The following is a 17,415-nucleotide window of genomic DNA, read 5'->3' on the forward strand; positions in this document are numbered from 1 at the left end:
GAATTAACTAATTTTGATTCATAAAGTCGAAATGAAACCTGCTGAATAAAGTTACGTTAACATATTGAATTACATACCGCTTGTAGTTTTCCCATATACTTAATGAAAAACTGACAACTGAAATCGAACATGACAATTGAAATCGAACATGAAATACTACCGTTATGGTTTCCGGTAGACTTTTGCGAGATCATTTTGTAGTTCCATGATTACATGTTTGTTAAATAAAATATCTAAATTACGTTTTGTGCAAAACTTTTGGCCAGAGCTGTAGGATTGTTTAATTTCCTAAACTGTAGTATTTAACACATTTAAGCATCATATTGGGAGTGTTTGTAACCAATCAAAAAAGCCATCCCGAGAAGCCTTCTTTTTTTTTTTTTTTTTTTTTAAATGGTGCACTGCAACATGAACGTGGATGTATGTGTACATGTATAGATGGAAATAAATACTGAATAAGTAACCTTTACACTGCTTCCATTGTAAAAGGTTAAATTCTTAGCTTGTGCTCCCTTTGCATTTCAGGGGGAAATGTAACGTCACTCTTCTGAATGAAACAGACGTCCTTGCCGGGTATCTGGAGAGAGAGGTGAGAATCTCAACAGGCTGGTTGAGCTGTGCTGTGTCTCGATGTTGTCAATTATAAATGTCGTTCACAATATTCCAGTACTGGATGAGAAACGATATTGCCAACATCTATAAAGCCCCCCAGGGCTTGAAACTCTCAAACGAGCCCTGCTGCTCCCAAGTCCTGGGTTTCAGAACTAACTTCAAAAAAAGTATATATTATTGAAATGATCAGGAGTATGATTAAATACATTGTTGCCCCTTCTAGCTGCAGAAACAACTCCTATTAGTTAATCTACAGAGGCACCGGCGAGACTTCGTCATGCTGTGATTTACCAGCGGCCTGATTTTGTTCAAACTCGTGGATATAAACCTTGTCACTTTCAGTACTATACAGGGCTCCTTCTGTTTTCACTGTTTGATTCACTAATTTGATTAATTCCCTGATAGTCCATTACATTGTACAAGTCATACTTTTTATGTTTGTCAGACCGAGGAATAAAGAGGGTGCACTGTAGCTAAACAAGGGGAGTTCTGAACCCCTGGACTGGGTGCAGCAGGGCTAGTGTGAGTTTATATCCCTGCCGTCTTTTATATTGTTTCGTTGTAACAGACCAGGATTCTGAAATTTGAGTTTTAAACTGTATTCTTACTATAGAAATTACACACAAGCACTGAATAGGTATACACATTGTCACAAACAATTCAAACAATCTTAGGAAACTATTGCGAATTTCAACAAATTCGTAGCAATATGAGAATTTAAGCCTTGTTTAGGACTGTGGGGGAAGCCCTCAATCTTTGTTCTCCCCTATACTTTTTTAAAAATATAATTTGTTAGAAAAATAAAGCCCAACCATAGGTAAGTGAGATGCTAAACAGATGAATCGATTTGATCATGCATGGCAAATGAGAAATACACACAATAAACATAACTGTCTATAACCATAAATGTCATCTAATGTGGTAGGAGAAGCATAAGTATCCTCTGTACTGATGGGGGTGTGTCTGTGTTGTCTCTGCTGCAGGACTGCTTTTTCTATTCACTGGTGTTTGACCCGGTGCAGAAGACCCTGCTTGCGGATCAGGGAGAGATTCGAGTGGGATCCAAGTACCAGGCAGAGATCCCAGACAAGCTGCCTGAAGGTAATGGTCATGCGAGTGAGCAGACCTGCAGAGGTGCCAAAGACAATGAGACTGATATTCAACCAACTTCATAGCTTCTTACTGAAACTGATTCGATAATTAGGTAAAGCTACAGCATAAGTCAACGCTAACGAAGGCATTTGCTGAAATTTTTATTGATTTTCTTTTTTCTGATGTTAATTGGGCTAGAACTTTTGTCAGGTTTCTTTCGTATTGAAATGTTGCAGAAGAGGGAGTTTGATTGCACCCCCAACAAATCTGCCCCTTTTCATGACACTTTCAGATTGGCTTCCTCTTGGTTTCCACTACATTGGTCCAGGTGGTTAATATTTTAAAAATAACTTTTCTAACAAGTGTTATTTTAAACTCATTTTATTAATGGCACATTTCAGACGTTGGTTTTGCATGATATCTCTTTGATGCAGTCTGTTGTATCAAGGAATATGAACACGGCCGTGTCTGCCACTGAATACATTTCAAGCCAGATTTGCTTCAGTGTTCAGATGTTTGGCCCTGCACTCCTTTCAAGATGCACAGCTCCTCCCCTCAGTGTTGTGACTGGATCTCTTCTCTCTGCAGTGGAGTCAGACACTCGGAACCAGCTGAAACTGGAGACCAAGGTGTGGGATCCTGACAACCCGCTGACAGACCGACAGATAGACCAGTTCCTAGTGGTGGCACGGTGAGAGCTGGCAGTGTGCAGGGCACAGTCCTGTAGCTGGGTCTATTGGAGATTTCATAGAGTTACAAAGCGTTTATCCCAGTTTGGAAAGCGTTTGCTATAAGCTTACTAGCAAAATGCATGTTGGAGCTGTTTAATTTCAATTCAGTTTTATATATAGCACATTTTGCAACAGGTCACCACAAAGCGCTTTACAAAGGCAAAAACAATGCATATTACTGAACAACAGTAAACATTAAAAAAAAAAAACTGAATAAAAACAGAATATATAAGCTCTATTATAAAAATATGATTTTAATCTAGATAAAAAAAAAATAATAAATGAAAAACAGTGGGAACAATATAGGGGCAAGAGGATTTCAGCTCATCTAATTTATTCCATCGCTGTTAAACACTCCTGTAATGCTAAATCTAGAAGTACCAAGTGACCTGATAAAGTAAATTACAAATGTTTTGACCATTTGAGAGAGGTTTCTAGTAAACATTTGTCATTTGAGTTTATTCACTTTCTTCTAGTTGAAAAAAACATACATTTATTATGTTTAAGAAATTAATTGACAAATGTTTCAGCTTGAAGTCATTGTCAGTTAATTTTAGTATTTCTAAATTCAGTACTATTGAGTGTTTTAAATTTTTAAAGTTAAACCAGTACCTCCACATTGGAGGCAGACCTCGGACACTAAGCCAGGCCTAGTCTGTGCCTGGATGGGGGACTTGCAGAGAGAATGTGGTAGGACTGCAGAGTGGGGAGGAGGGGGGGCCACTCTGATATCTAACCCTAACTCCTGCAGGGTGCTGGGACAGAGGGCTCTGTGCTGGGGGGAGATGCCAGCGTATTACCCCAGTGTCCTACCCTGCACTGCAAGTCCATGTGTTCCTCAACAGGGCTTCGATTCTCATATCTGTCTTGCACGCATCAAGTGCCACCTAGTGGACACAAATGATATATATAATTCTGTAATCCATTTTTGTTGAAGTCAGTACTTGCCTACAACTGGTAATTGTGCATTCTAGGTGCATCAGGTTTTGTTTTTATTTGATATATCAGACCAATGACTTTTTAAAACGTCTAAAGATTCAGCAAGTTACTTCTCATCAATATGAGCACCTCAGAATTGTGTAGTGACAATTACTTGACATATTTAATTAATTTAAATATAAAGGTTAACAAAACAAATGAAAACCATACTAAATAGTGACTGATGAATCCTATGATCTTATGGGTGTCAGCTTAAGGATCCTATGATCCTTAAGCTGACTCCCTGGGTGTCAAGAAGCTGCTTGATGAGATTCTGGGATCAATAAGCTACTAACAACCAAACGAGCAAGATGGTCCGAATGGCCTCCTCTCGTTTGTAAACTTTCTTATTTTCTTGTCTCCATTTTAAATGAAGTCCCTTTACTGATTAAGCCCAGGAACCCTGGTTTAGAGCGCATATCTGTCTGGTAGTTCACTTGGGGTGCAATGATTCATTGTGTGCCAATCAATCGGGACACTTTCTTTACATGTAATAGAGGGAGCTATCGTTTGTATCTGGGTACAGTACCAAAAGGACAGCAGAGCTCATTGTAGTTCACAAAGCAGTTCTTGAATGAAGAATACCTGTGTTTTATGGTTGGTATGAATACAAACTCCAGAGGTCGCGTTAACGCAGAATTTTGCATCCTAGATGCAAAATAAATCCATTGGACGTTGCGTTCACGGGACACACAGAATGGAAAAGGATGCAGACATGCATATTCGTAGTAATCTATTACACTGCAGTAATGACCATAAAATGCTTGCTTGTTTTAAAAAATAACTGTTCTGCAATATAATGGCATGGATTAAGGTACACTCCAGTCCTGTAGGTGGCAGCAATAAGCCTCATATTTGGCTTTGCCAGCAATATTAAGAACATTTACTTTTTGCCCTGTCCGCACTACATAACCGATCTCAAGAACCGTGCTCAGAAACATTTAAATTAATCCAGCTCAAACTTTAGCGTCCACACTAAAGTACCGTGTCATGTTTAGTCGGGCGTAATGCGTACACACACTAATGCTATTAGAATAGTTCGGTTTCAGTTCCTAGCAGCGCAATGAACATTGGAAATTAATACGATAGTATCCCGCCATGCACTTTATTTTAAAATAATGCCCCATATTAACAGAGGTCCATATTGCTAAGAAATAAAACAAGTATTTTGGAAAAAGTAAATGCAAGCACACACACCCAAGTGGAACTTAAGTTTTTGGGTTTTATATTTAATTCGGTGACAAATTTCGTTGATTCTGTTTCATAATTAAAAGCTGTTTAATTACAAAACAATCTTTGCTTTTACCTTCATATCTTGCCTGAGCCTAATTCTTGTCCCTTTTAATTATTTCAAACAGAGCTGACAAATTACGTGAATTGTTCTTCCACGATCCTACTTTTAACTCGCATTTCATTTTTGCAGTCGCCTAATTTAACATTGTGCTTTTGTTATTTTCCGCACTAGTTTAACAGGGATACCCTTACAGATTTTTATCTAGTGCAGAGTGTACACCTGACAGCAAGTTTTTTTTGCTAAGCAATCAGCATCTTCAGGGGATTCTCATGAAGAAGATTGTTCATCATCTGCATCTCAGCCATCTACTTCTGATTACAAGTACTACAGTGACTGAAGCAGTAGTAATGCACAAAAACGCAAACTAAAAATAAATTCTTATAATTTTGAATGGGAGATCCGTGGCTTGTTTATCGAGACGGCAAGATGTAACAACAAAAAAAAAAGCATTTACGCGCAGATGTAGTTTTTCAATAATCTTTGCTTGAGAGACAGCGATCCTCTTATTCGAATGCAGGAAAATATTAAAACATACGTAGATGAAGGCAAGAAACAGTGCTCAGAATCTCATCTTTGTCATGGGAACGGTTTACTGTTAGTGTGTGTGTGTGTGTGTGTATATGTGTGTGTGTGTATATATATATATATATATATATAGATATATATATATAGATATATATATAGATATATATATAGATATATATATATATATATAGAGAGAGAGAGAGAGAGATATTTGTGTGTGTTTATATATAGATTATATATATATTTTTTTTTTTTTAACTACTATATGCCATAGTTTTAAACGTTCATAAAAATGTACCAAAATGCACATCCCTGGAGTTTATTCGCCTTTGCTTTAAAATGTATTTGATGGATGGGACGCAAAATTTGGGGCATGTGCGTTTTCAGGAATGCATGAACAGAAAAGCTAGCGTGACCTCTGATACACTCCTTATTTAGTTTTAGTTTTTTAACAAAGTAGTAATTTGATCTTGTGCATCACACAGGTAGGCCCCCTGGACCATCACAGGTATTGCAATGCATATCGTGTACCAGACATTAGTGTATCCTTACATCTCTATAGGTCACAGTGTTGAGGTTAAGAGATACCGTGCAGACATGATAATGCACAATAATCAGGGTTTTAATGTGATTTGAAACTTCTAAACGGTGCCTTTTTTAGTTAAAACATTTGAAATCTCCAATTTACAGTTAGTTTTTTACCCATGGTTTTGTTTTTTCAATGTAGATGTTCTATCTGAAGATTCATCAGTGTGGTCGTGAGGTTTCTGTTGCCTTGTGTTGTGTTGCATTGCGTTGCTGTCCTGTCCTGACGTGTCTCTCTTGCACAGGGCTGTCGGGACATTCGCCCGTGCGCTGGACTGCAGCAGCTCGATCCGCCAACCCAGCCTGCACATGAGCGCCGCCGCGGCCTCCCGCGACATCACACTGGTGAGGAACGCGCTGCCCAGCCCTCTGCATGGCACCGCCATCCGGGAGGCAGATTGTGATTTACAATTCAATTCAATAGTGGCTCCCAGGAATGTTAATTGTAACACAAACTTTGACAATATGTAGACCTTGACGAAGGCTCTGTACTGTATTATAATTTGATCTGTTGGAGGTTTGGAGCACCCTTTTAACCTTGAGCTGCAAGCATTCAGATTCATTCCAGTACAGCAATCCTACTAGTAGCCAAGCAATCTTTCATACATACACCAAGGTGTGTCTGTTTATTTTTTGTTTAAAAATTACAAAAAATGTAATGGTAAAAGATAATTGTTTAGAAATTGTGACTTTTAACCACCTCTTAATACTGTAAGACAGTCAGCTCTATATTAGGCGTGTCAGAACCCAAATATGCTTATGAGAAGACTCTTGTACCATAAGACCACTGTTAGTGCCGTTATCCGTGTCTTTCGAATTTGTCAGTCGCTAGTCTTGGTACATGAGATGACACTAATGACAAAATAAAAACCCTTAAAGGGCTTGCTGGTGCGCATGTAGGTACTGCAAGATTATAATTGCACCTAAAAAAATGTATACAATGAAATGAAAATCCCCACGTTTTGTCCTGGCATCACTCTTGATGCGATGTCTCCCTGTGCTCGTGTCTCAGTTCCACGCGATGGACACACTGCAGAAGAACGGCTATGACCTGGCGAAGGCGATGTCCACGCTGGTGCCGCAGGGCGGGCCGGTGCTGTGCCGGGACGAGATGGAGGAGTGGTCCGCCTCCGAGGCCATGCTCTTCGAAGAGGCGCTGGAGAAGTACGGCAAGGACTTCAACGACATCCGGCAGGACTTTGTGAGTACCGCCATTCAGAGTGGCTTTTCACACCAGGAACTTTTATGGCCTTTCATTTGATGTGTTACATGCATGCAGCACACACTATCCAGTAGTTAAACATACGTAAATAAAAACAGTGGAAAGCAGGCGGAATAGGGCTGAGTGTAAAGTGTTTAAAAAAAGAAATGGAGCGCTGGTTAAAGAGAGAAGTACTTTTTTTCTTCTGCTGCAGCAAAAACTTCGTCAGGCAATGGCAAAAGCATTGGAGAGTGCTCTGTCTCACAGTGATGAACAGCTGTTAGGTCTCCTGAAAGCAGCTCATTTTAAAGCAACACCAGTGTGAATGATGATGCAGTAAAATATATATAGTTTTATATGCAAAAGTGCCTTTTTTTGTTTTTCCATTCCCCCTAAAATTCTGGAAACCCCCCCATTGGCTGCAGCACGGGGGGGAAATCCCCCCGTCCCCCCAGCTCACAAAAATGAAATTCAAGCCCTGCATATTCTTCTTGATATGTTTATTGCAAATCTAAACATTTGGCATAAACAGGAGGATCCGTGTCACACGGTATTAATGAAATACTGTATATTGATTAATCCATCCATAATTCAGCATCTCAGCGAGGCGATTATATAGAATTGTCACTCAGCTGTCTACTTTAATAGCAGTTTTATCATAGCCCATAATGCTTATGCACTTCAGCAAACTCTGATTTTAAGTATGTTTAAAAAAATAAATAAAGTAGATTATTTGTTTGTTTGGGTAATGCTTTCTTATGACAACACAAATCTGTCATAAGAAAAAACGCTTCATAGTGTTGCTTAGTAATGTGTTCAGCAATGCACTTTTTTTTAATGTATTGGTCATCCCATTTGGTCAGCGCACTAGTCTTGCTTGTAATCCTCTCTACATCGTGCTCCTGTGATTTGATAATGGAATCTAACAGGTGGATTTTGCTTCCGTTTTATCCTCAGCTCCCGTGGAAATCTCTGGCCAGCATCGTCCAGTTTTACTACATGTGGAAAACTACTGACCGCTACATCCAGCAGGTACTGTCCTTATTGTGCCTCCTGTGTGGAAGGGGGCCGGTGGTTAGTCTGTAGCGTGGAGGTCAAACTGGGTTTGAATCTCACAGCTGAACCACCGGCGGTAGATGATAACACATTATTGATTTAAACTGCTGCTGCTGCGGATGGTTTTAATTTGTTGTGTCTTTTATTTCAGAAAAGGCTAAAGGCGGCTGAAGCAGACAGCAAGCTGAAACAGGTTTACATCCCGACCTAGTGAGTAGAGTGAAGGCTCCTCTTTCATAATGCAAGATACACAGAAGCCAAGGTTGCTCGCGGGCTTGATTTCCCCATGGCAAAATACTTCTTTTAAAATGTTATTTAATTACCAAGAAACATTTTAAATAAAATATGCATCAGTAATAATTAGTTTTAATTGTGTGTAAGACTTATAACAAGTTATTGAAAAAATGAATGGGGTGGGGGCTCTTTGTAGAGCATGGACGCTTAACCTTGTGCCAATAAAACTGGGTGCTAATATGAATAAGGATGGACAGTCAAAACTGGGTGCAATTTGGAGCATATATGGGAATGTTAAAACTATTTTTATAAACCAAATGGGGCTTTAACTGAAGATTTAAATATTTTATTGTGTATGGACTTGCATGAATACACAACAGTTTAACCCACTGAATAATCCATATTGATAGAAATCTTTAATTTTTTTTTTAAATAAATTTGTTAACGAGTAGTATGAAACTTGGCCAAAACCAATTGCATGTATTGATTTGAATAATTGCAAAAATGGTGTAAAGTATGGTAACATTTACGGTTGTTATCAAGTTGCACCAGCATGTATTGATTTTAATTAATGTAGTATGTGTTAATCAACAAATTCATTTGAATAAAATGCAGTATGTTTGTTAATACAGTTCTTGCCTGATAGCCTTAGAGAGAAACCAATCAAAAGCATAGGTAGACACCCTATTAAATTCACAAAAGCTCTCTGGTGCACTCTGCTGGGGAAAGTGTTTTTACACTAAACGCTGCACCTCACGATAACCGCGGTACACTGATGTGCCTCAGTACCCCAAGCTTACCGTGGTACCGGGGACATTTACCATGGAACCCACGGTATATGAACAGTATCGTTACCCCTCATCCGTTCAGTGCACTGTTGAAATATCCATTGCAGTTTAGTCTACGTGTCCCTCTGTAATCACTCTGTAGTACACGTTGCCTGCTACTGCTTCTGCTGTGGTTGAGTGGTATCTTTTTGTGTTTTAATTGGCATCACTTGCCTGACACTCTCTGGTTTTGCTCCCCCCCTCGCAGCACCAAACCAAACCCCAACCAGATTATGCCGGTGGGCTCAAAGCCTGGTGTGAACGGAGCCGCTGGCTTCCAGAAGGGGCTGAGCTGCGAGAGCTGCCACAGTGAGTACATCTGTCTCTGTCTCCTGTCTGTCTGTCTCTCTCTCTCCTTTCTTTCTTTCTTTCTTTCTTTTGAGCATCTGCTTACTTCACGTTTCAGTAATGGAGTGAACATGTAAATTTGCTCATTAAGTTAAAGCTTGCCTGTATTGTGGCTATAGGTGGCAGCTAAAGCCGCCACTTTTTTTAAGTTGTACAATTTTTACTTTCATCTTAAATGACATAGTAGTTTTTCTAGACGTATAATCAAAAACTTATTTTCATCCCCCCCCCCCAAAGAAGTTTCAGCTTTTAGTGGCTTGATTTTAATGACTTTCCGGTCCATTACCAAACAGCCTAACCTAGTTTCATGTAAAGGTTGACTGTACTTGTTTAGCACAAGAGCAGACATGTGGTCCTGAACAGTTCCTCTCAGTGTTTTAAATGCTTAAACAGTGGTTAAACAGTGTTAACCAGTGTTAACAGTGTTAGAAAGTTGCACTAGTGCTGCACCCAGTCCTGGGTTTCAGAACCACCATCAATTTAAATGCATTGTTTTAATGATCAGATCTTCCTCTATAACTTCACAAACAACTCTTATTAGTGAACATACTAACTCACTTGTGACTTATGCTCACTGTGCTGAGAAGTGTAATAGGAGCCGATTTAGCAAAGGGCCTGATTTGTTTAAATTCATGGCACCAAATGGAGATAAACAGTGTGGAGTAGTGGTTAGGGCTCTGGACTCTTGACCGGAGGGTTGTGGGTTCAATCCCCAGTGGAGGACACTGCTGTTGTACCCTTGAGCAAGGTACTTTACCTAGATTGCTCCAGTAAAAACCCAACTGTATAAATGGGTAATTGTATGTAAAAATAATGTGATATCTGTATAATGTGAAATAATGTATAATGTGATATCTTGTAACAATTGTAAGTCGCCCTGGATAAGAGCGTCTGCTAAGACATAAATAATAATAATAATAAACGAGGGGAGTTCTGAACCCCAGGACTAGGTGTAGCAGCAGGACAAGTGAGCTTCTAACCCTGTTGAATAGAGAGGCTCTGGTTATTTATGTTAATGTGAGTGGTGTTCGTGTTTCAGCCTCCCAGTCTGCACAGTGGTATGCCTGGGGCCCTCCCAACATGCAGTGCCGGCTCTGCGCCTCCTGCTGGATCTACTGGAAGAAGTACGGAGGCCTAAAGACCCCCACGCAGCTAGAGGGCGCTGCTCGCACCGCCACGGTATGTACAGCCCGTGCACACTCCTCCTCTCACACGTACACACACCCTTTCACTGGGTCAGACCCACTAAAGCTCTTTAACAAATCTAACTGAAGTGCAGTATTAAGGGGGGGGGGGCTGCATCAAACCCTATAACAAACATTTTAGTACAGTAATTACCAAAGCTACCCAGTTGTATTTCACTATTGCATACAGTGTTCAGTCTACAGATGTGATTGTACTGTTGGTCTACTACCAATATGCACAGTGTATTTAAATGTCTACTGCAGTGTTTGTTTGCTGACCTTGGTGTATCGTGTATTACGGCCCTCAGTGTCGCAGATTTTATGTTCGTGAAACCTGTGATACTAGGTGGGTGCTATAATTTCAAAGCAGCATAATTGACTTAATACACAGGGAAATTGTTAATTTTCTGTTAGCTGCAGAATAACTTCTTTGTCGGTCCCTGGCAAGGCTATAAATGGTCAGTTCTCCAATGTAAGCAATTTCTTAGACAAAACAGTGGCCTCCCAGATGTATTTACACTTGAAGACGTGGTATGTAGTAGGGGTAGAACGACTACTTTGAGTCAAGGTAAATATTCAACGAGTCTGCACTTTAAATCTATGTATATTAATAAATCATGTATCAAATAATTTAAAACCATTTACATTTTTTAAAACTATTTAATGTTCTAGACTAAACACATTTTTATAGCCTGGCATTCTCATCTAGATGAATTGATATTCTCTTGTCTCCATGTCCCCACTGTTGCTCTCTTTTAAACCTAGATTAAAAACACATTTTTATAATACAGCTTATATAACTGACCTTTTTATACATATTTTACTGTTTTGTGTTTATTCTGTTCCTTTTTTTCTGCTTATTGTTGTTTTTGTAATATGTATTGTTTTTATTTTTATTGTATTGTTTTTATTGCTTTGTGGTGACCTGGCGTGAAAGGCGCTATATAAAAAATGGATTGCTTGAAGGTCTGGTGCTCTGCTTGTGAATTGACTGTTTTTATAACACTTTGCTGTTTTTGTATGCTATATTGGAATTTTTTTTTAACTATTTTTAATGTTTTAAAATGTAATTTTATGTAATAACGGATTGCAAACGCAACGGCACTTCTTCTGTCCATCTGAAACTACACGCTTCACAATTACTTTGTTTTGATTCAATGCAATTAAAATAATAAGATTACAAACATGTGTTGCTGCTGCTGAAGTGTGGGATCAGTCGACTGGCAGATTCTGAGGCCGCCGGTCACATTGATTAGACCTCTCTGTGCTACCCCTGGTATGCAATAGTGCTGGACAGTGTTCATGTAACAGAAACTGTAAATGATTATGGAAATATATCATGAAAAGGAAACTAACACATTCTACTGTACAGAATAGTATTTCGCTCCTTTTATGGTGCACCAAGTTTTAACCCCTGAAATTTGTTTTGCTTTTTCAGCTGCAGTAATACAGTTGTAAGACTATTCCAGCATTTGAAACCTGTGTTTGTCCCAGTGCTGGTCTATAACTCCTTGACTGAACTCTCAATATGACTGTGGATCCCTCTGTCACCTACAGGAGGCACCACCGCGAGGTCACATGACACGGCAGGAGGTCCAGGGGCTCTCTCCCTTCACCAGCAGTGCTGGCCGTGCCAAACTCCTCGCCAAGAACAGGCAGACCTTCATCCTGCAAACCACCAAGCTGACCCGCATCGCCCGCCGTGTGTGCAGAGACCTCCTGCAACCACGCCGAGCAGCCCGGCGACCCTACGCTCCCATCAACTCCAACACCATCAAGGCAGAGTGTAAGAGACCGTGTGTGTGTGTGTGTGTGTGTGTGTGTGTGTGGTCTCCCTACTCGCTCATCAACTCCAGCACATTTAACACAGTGTAAGAGTCTGTGCGAGTGCTGTCTCCCTACACATCCATCAAGACAGTGTAAGGAGTCTGTGTCACTGAGTCTACCTACTGACCCATCAAGACTGTGTGTGTGTGTGTGTGTGTGTGTGTGTGTGTGTGCACCATGGCAGTTCCCTACACAACAGTCAACTCCACACCATTAACACAGAGTGTAAGAGTGTGTCTGCTGTCTCCCTACTAACACCATCAAGGCAGTGTAAGTCTGAGTGTGTCTGTGCTGACTCCCTAAGTACCATTCATTGCAAACACCAAGGTACTGTGTGTGTTTGGGGTGGGGGGGCGGTTCAATTGTTTGTGTAGCAGTCTTGACTTTTTGAATGTGTATTAGAGGCCGTTGTAGTCACTGTGTCCTCGCTCTGTCCTTCAGGTGTGATTCGACTCCCGAAAGCACCAAAATTGCCGCTTAAAGTCCGGGCCACTGTCAGGCCGACCCTGGCTACGATCGTCAAGGAGCTGGGTAAGTTAGGACAGCACAGCTGAGCAGGTCTGCTCGAACTACAAATTGATCTCTGTTAAAAGATATCCAACATGCAACGTATTGAGTTGTGTGTTTTTTTTTGTTTTTTTTTAATGGAACCATGCTGTGTCTATGCACAGGATAATAAGATGAACTTAAATTCTAACACAGATTGCTTGATTTCTCAAATGTATGAATTAAGAATTAAGAATCAAGATCAAGATGAATCAAGATCCATGCAAGGCTGTTCAGATTGCCTTTGTCCTTGTAAGCCTGTTGCTCATGCTGTAATGGAAACTTCAATGATTTCTTGCTAACACTGGACCTCCTGTTCTCTCGACAGCTATCCAGGCACCCCTGAAACTGAAAGCTCCGCGAGGGACCCCCACTCCGATCAACCGCAACCAGCTGAACCAGAGCCGTGCCTCCACCAACATCCTGGGGGTCAAGAGGCCCTTTGAGAATGTAGGTACCCCACTCCTTCACTGCAGAGGAAAGCTCCCCCTCCACTAACCCCACTCCCTCACTGCAGGGGAGAGCTCCCCCTCCACTAACCCTGCTCCCTCACTGCAGGGGAGAGCTCCCCCTCCACTAACCCCGCTCCCTCACTGCAGGGGAGAGCTCCCCCTCCACTAACCCCGCTCCCTCACTGCAGGGGAGAGCTCCCCCTCCACTAACCCAGCTCCCTCACTGCAGGGGAGAGCTCCCCCTCCACTAACCCCGCTCCCTCACTGCAGGGGAGAGCTCCCCCTCCACTAACCCCGCTCCCTCACTGCAGGGGAGAGCTCCCCCTCCACTAACCCCGCTCCCTCACTGCAGGGGAGAGCTCCCCCTCCACTAACCCAGCTCCCTCACTGCAGGGGAGAGCTCCCCCTCCACTAACCCCACTCCCTCACTGCAGGGGAGAGCTCCCCCTCGACTCCCCTCAGCTTGCATCTCCTGGGTTCTGTCCGCTCGGCTGTGCAACATTTCAGTTTTAAGACGGCACTCTACACACAACGTATTAGCATATTATAAATCACACTGACGAACATTGTACTCGTGAACGACTATTAAACAAGGTACTTAATGTGAATGAACAATTAAAGACCGCAATGAAGCATTTGGGGGGAAAAAGGTCCCGGAAGGTATCGATGGAACAACACAAGAGAGCAGCACTGGCCTAGCCGCTAGAACTCGGACTACTTCTAAAAGGGGAAATGCAAACGTGCGCGGTGTGTCATTCTGGCTTCATTGTGATTGGTTCCAGGTGGGAGGCGGGCTCCAGTATTCGGCCAATGGCAGGCCATTCACATCGGGAATGAGGACCACTTCGCAGTCTGTAATTAAGAGGCAAAAGGTGAACCCCGGTGACGCGCCCAACCCTGTGGTCTTCGTCGCCACTAAAGACACCAGGTACATATCTGAGAGTCTGTCCTCAGGGATCCAGGGCTAGGCTCAGTAATCCCGTGCTCACAGTAAGTTGTACATGTGTGATACTTTACCCTATAATGGCCCTTCTCTAGCTCACCGTTCCGTATCTTGCGATTCTTTGATGTAGAAATCAGGAAGAGGAATAACAAACTGTATATTCAATCCTAGAAGGAACTAGATGGCAAGTTGGTAATGGAAATGGTTGAGTCTCTAAGTTATTCAAGTGCTAAATGTTTCAAATTGTGCTTTTAGTTGAATTGTTGTCAATTTGATTGTCTCTATATATTTTAGCCTTGTTATTTTTATACATTATGTGCATGTGTAGTCCTGTACACACAAATGTTCTAGTATTTATAAAAAATATATATTGTACATCTTCTCTGAGACTAGAAGAAACTAGTTATCAAGCAGGCAATAGTAATAGTTCAGTTCAAACGCTGTAAGGGTTAACCCTTTCAGATTTTGCCAGGCAATTTTAAATGTTGATCTTAGAATTGTAAGTGTCATTTCCATATGAGCGTCATGCAGTTTATATATCTATTCCATATACAGTGCCTTGCGAAAGTATTCGGCCCCCTTGAACTTTGCGACCTTTTGCCACATTTCAGGCTTCAAACATAAAGATATGAAACTGTAATTTTTTGTGAAGAATCAACAAGTGGGACACAATCATGAAGTGGAACGAAATTTATTGGATATTTCAAACTTTTTTAACAAATAAAAAACTGAAAAATTGGGCGTGCAAAATTATTCAGCCCCTTTACTTTCAGTGCAGCAAACTCTCTCCAGAAGTTCAGTGAGGATCTCTGAATGATCCAATGTTGACCTAAATGACTAATGATGATAAATAGAATCCACCTGTGTGTAATCAAGTCTCCGTATAAATGCACCTGCACTGTGATAGTCTCAGAGGTCCGTTTAAAGCGCAGAGAGCATCATGAAGAACAAGGAACACACCAGGCAGGTCCGAGATACTGTTGTGGAGAAGTTTAAAGCCGGATTTGGATACAAAAAGATTTCCCAAGCTTTAAACATCCCAAGGAGCACTGTGCAAGCGATAATATTGAAATGGAAGGAGTATCAGACCACTGCAAATCTACCAAGACCTGGCCGTCCCTCTAAACTTTCAGCTCATACAAGGAGAAGACTGATCAGAGATGCAGCCAAGAGGCCCATGATCACTCTGGATGAACTGCAGAGATCTACAGCTGAGGTGGGAGACTCTGTCCATAGGACAACAATCAGTCATATACTGCACAAATCTGGCCTTTATGGAAGAGTGGCAAGAAGAAAGCCATTTCTTAAAGATATCCATAAAAAGTGTCGTTTACAGTTTGCCACAAGCCACCTGGGAGACACACCAAACATGTGGAAGAAGGTGCTCTGGTCAGATGAAACCAAAATCGAACTTTTTGGCAACAATGCAAAACGTTATGTTTGGCGTAAAAGCAACACAGCTCATCACCCTGAACACACCATCCCCACTGTCAAACATGGTGGTGGCAGCATCATGGTTTGGGCCTGCTTTTCTTCAGCAGGGACAGGGAAGATGGTTAAAATTGATGGGAAGATGGATGGAGCCAAATACAGGACCATTCTGGAAGAAAACCTGATGGAGTCTGCAAAAGACCTGAGACTGGGACGGAGATTTGTCTTCCAACAAGACAATGATCCAAAACATAAAGCAAAATCTACAATGGAATGGTTCACAAATAAACATATCCAGGTGTTAGAATGGCCAAGTCAAAGTCCAGACCTGAATCCAATCGAGAATCTGTGGAAAGAACTGAAAACTGCTGTTCACAAATGCTCGCCATCCAACCTCACTGAGCTCGAGCTGTTTTGCAAGGAGGAATGGGCAAAAATGTCAGTCTCTCGATGTGCAAAACTGATAGAGACATACCCCAAGCGACTTACAGCTGTAATCGCAGCAAAAGGTGGCGCTACAATGTATTAACTTAAGGGGGCTGAATAATTTTGCACGCCCAATTTTTCAGTTTTTTATTTGTTAAAGTTTGAAATATCCAATAAATTTCGTTCCACTTCATGATTGTGTCCCACTTGTTGTTGATTCTTCACAAAAAATTACAGTTTCATATCTGGCAAAAGGTCGCAAAGTTCAAGGGGGCCGAATACTTTCGCAAGGCACTGTATATATAACGTTTAAATGCATATTATTTAAGGAAATAATTACTGAACCGAATCGAACACTAATTTCGGCAGGCCTGTGCTTTTTATCTAGTGTTTGAGGTAAAACTATAAAGACAAACAGGCAAACGTTCCAGCTAATGCCATTGCTGTTAATCCTCAAACAGGAAAAAACAAATATCGTGGCTTGAGCTGAACAAGAAAGCCTACTTCTAATTCTCACCCCTGTCCAATGTGTGAAAAAACAAAACCATGAAAAAATACCAAAAGAAAAAACAGTTGAACTTGATTGCTGGCAGTCACGTGGTTTCTTGTAGTTTCAGAAGTGACGGAAATCTGCTCCTATCTGGCTGAGTGACAGCGCTTTCCCTTTTTATTTATAATTTAAGTTGATACCTTAGGTACCCTGGGGTAAACTAAACAGATTTTTTTTTTTTCACAATTTAACCTTAATTATGAACCTATAGTAGTTATACTCAACATAACCAACCTCACCAACTTGGAAAATTAGTAAACTACAGCAGTGACAATGTCAACAGGTAGCATAACAATAAAAACATTATATATGTATGTGTGTGTGTGTGTGTGTGTGTGTGTGTGTGTATAATGAGCTTGTATATAAAAACTAGCGTCCCTCCCCCACTCCTAATCATTCAGCAAACGCATTTACGTATTTATTATTATTCAGATCTAGATGTATAAAGAAATAAAAAAAAAAATCATGTCATCCCGTACTTTATACATTGAGTATTACATTGTTTAGAGATTACTGTACATGGTATGTTCCAGTTGATACACGCATATACTTCCAAATAACTGTATTTTTAAA

General features: G+C 40.9%; 1 protein-coding gene across 4 annotated transcripts in view; it reads left to right on the plus strand.

The window, feature by feature from the left end:
* LOC117398666 (metastasis-associated protein MTA2) overlaps nt 1-17,415 on the plus strand; it is a 44,492-nt gene that overhangs the window by 23,702 nt on the left and 3,375 nt on the right. For 2 of the 4 annotated variants that reach the window (XM_059012062.1, XM_059012063.1), the window contains exons 5-17: nt 526-589; nt 1,596-1,713; nt 2,293-2,395; nt 6,063-6,162; nt 6,830-7,018; nt 7,976-8,050; nt 8,226-8,284; nt 9,344-9,444; nt 10,523-10,662; nt 12,225-12,453; nt 12,936-13,025; nt 13,369-13,490; nt 14,275-14,420. In XM_059012062.1, coding sequence (XP_058868045.1) covers nt 526-589; nt 1,596-1,713; nt 2,293-2,395; nt 6,063-6,162; nt 6,830-7,018; nt 7,976-8,050; nt 8,226-8,284; nt 9,344-9,444; nt 10,523-10,662; nt 12,225-12,453; nt 12,936-13,025; nt 13,369-13,490; nt 14,275-14,420 — 1,536 coding nt within the window. The remainder of the gene's footprint in view (nt 1-525; nt 590-1,595; nt 1,714-2,292; nt 2,396-6,062; nt 6,163-6,829; nt 7,019-7,975; nt 8,051-8,225; nt 8,285-9,343; nt 9,445-10,522; nt 10,663-12,224; nt 12,454-12,935; nt 13,026-13,368; nt 13,491-14,274; nt 14,421-17,415) is intronic. The other 2 variants (XM_059012064.1, XM_059012065.1) reach the window with 1 other exon arrangement.

This window comes from Acipenser ruthenus, chromosome 43 (genome assembly GCF_902713425.1).
Source record: "Acipenser ruthenus chromosome 43, fAciRut3.2 maternal haplotype, whole genome shotgun sequence".
NCBI classification, from domain to species: Eukaryota; Metazoa; Chordata; class Actinopteri; order Acipenseriformes; family Acipenseridae; genus Acipenser; species Acipenser ruthenus.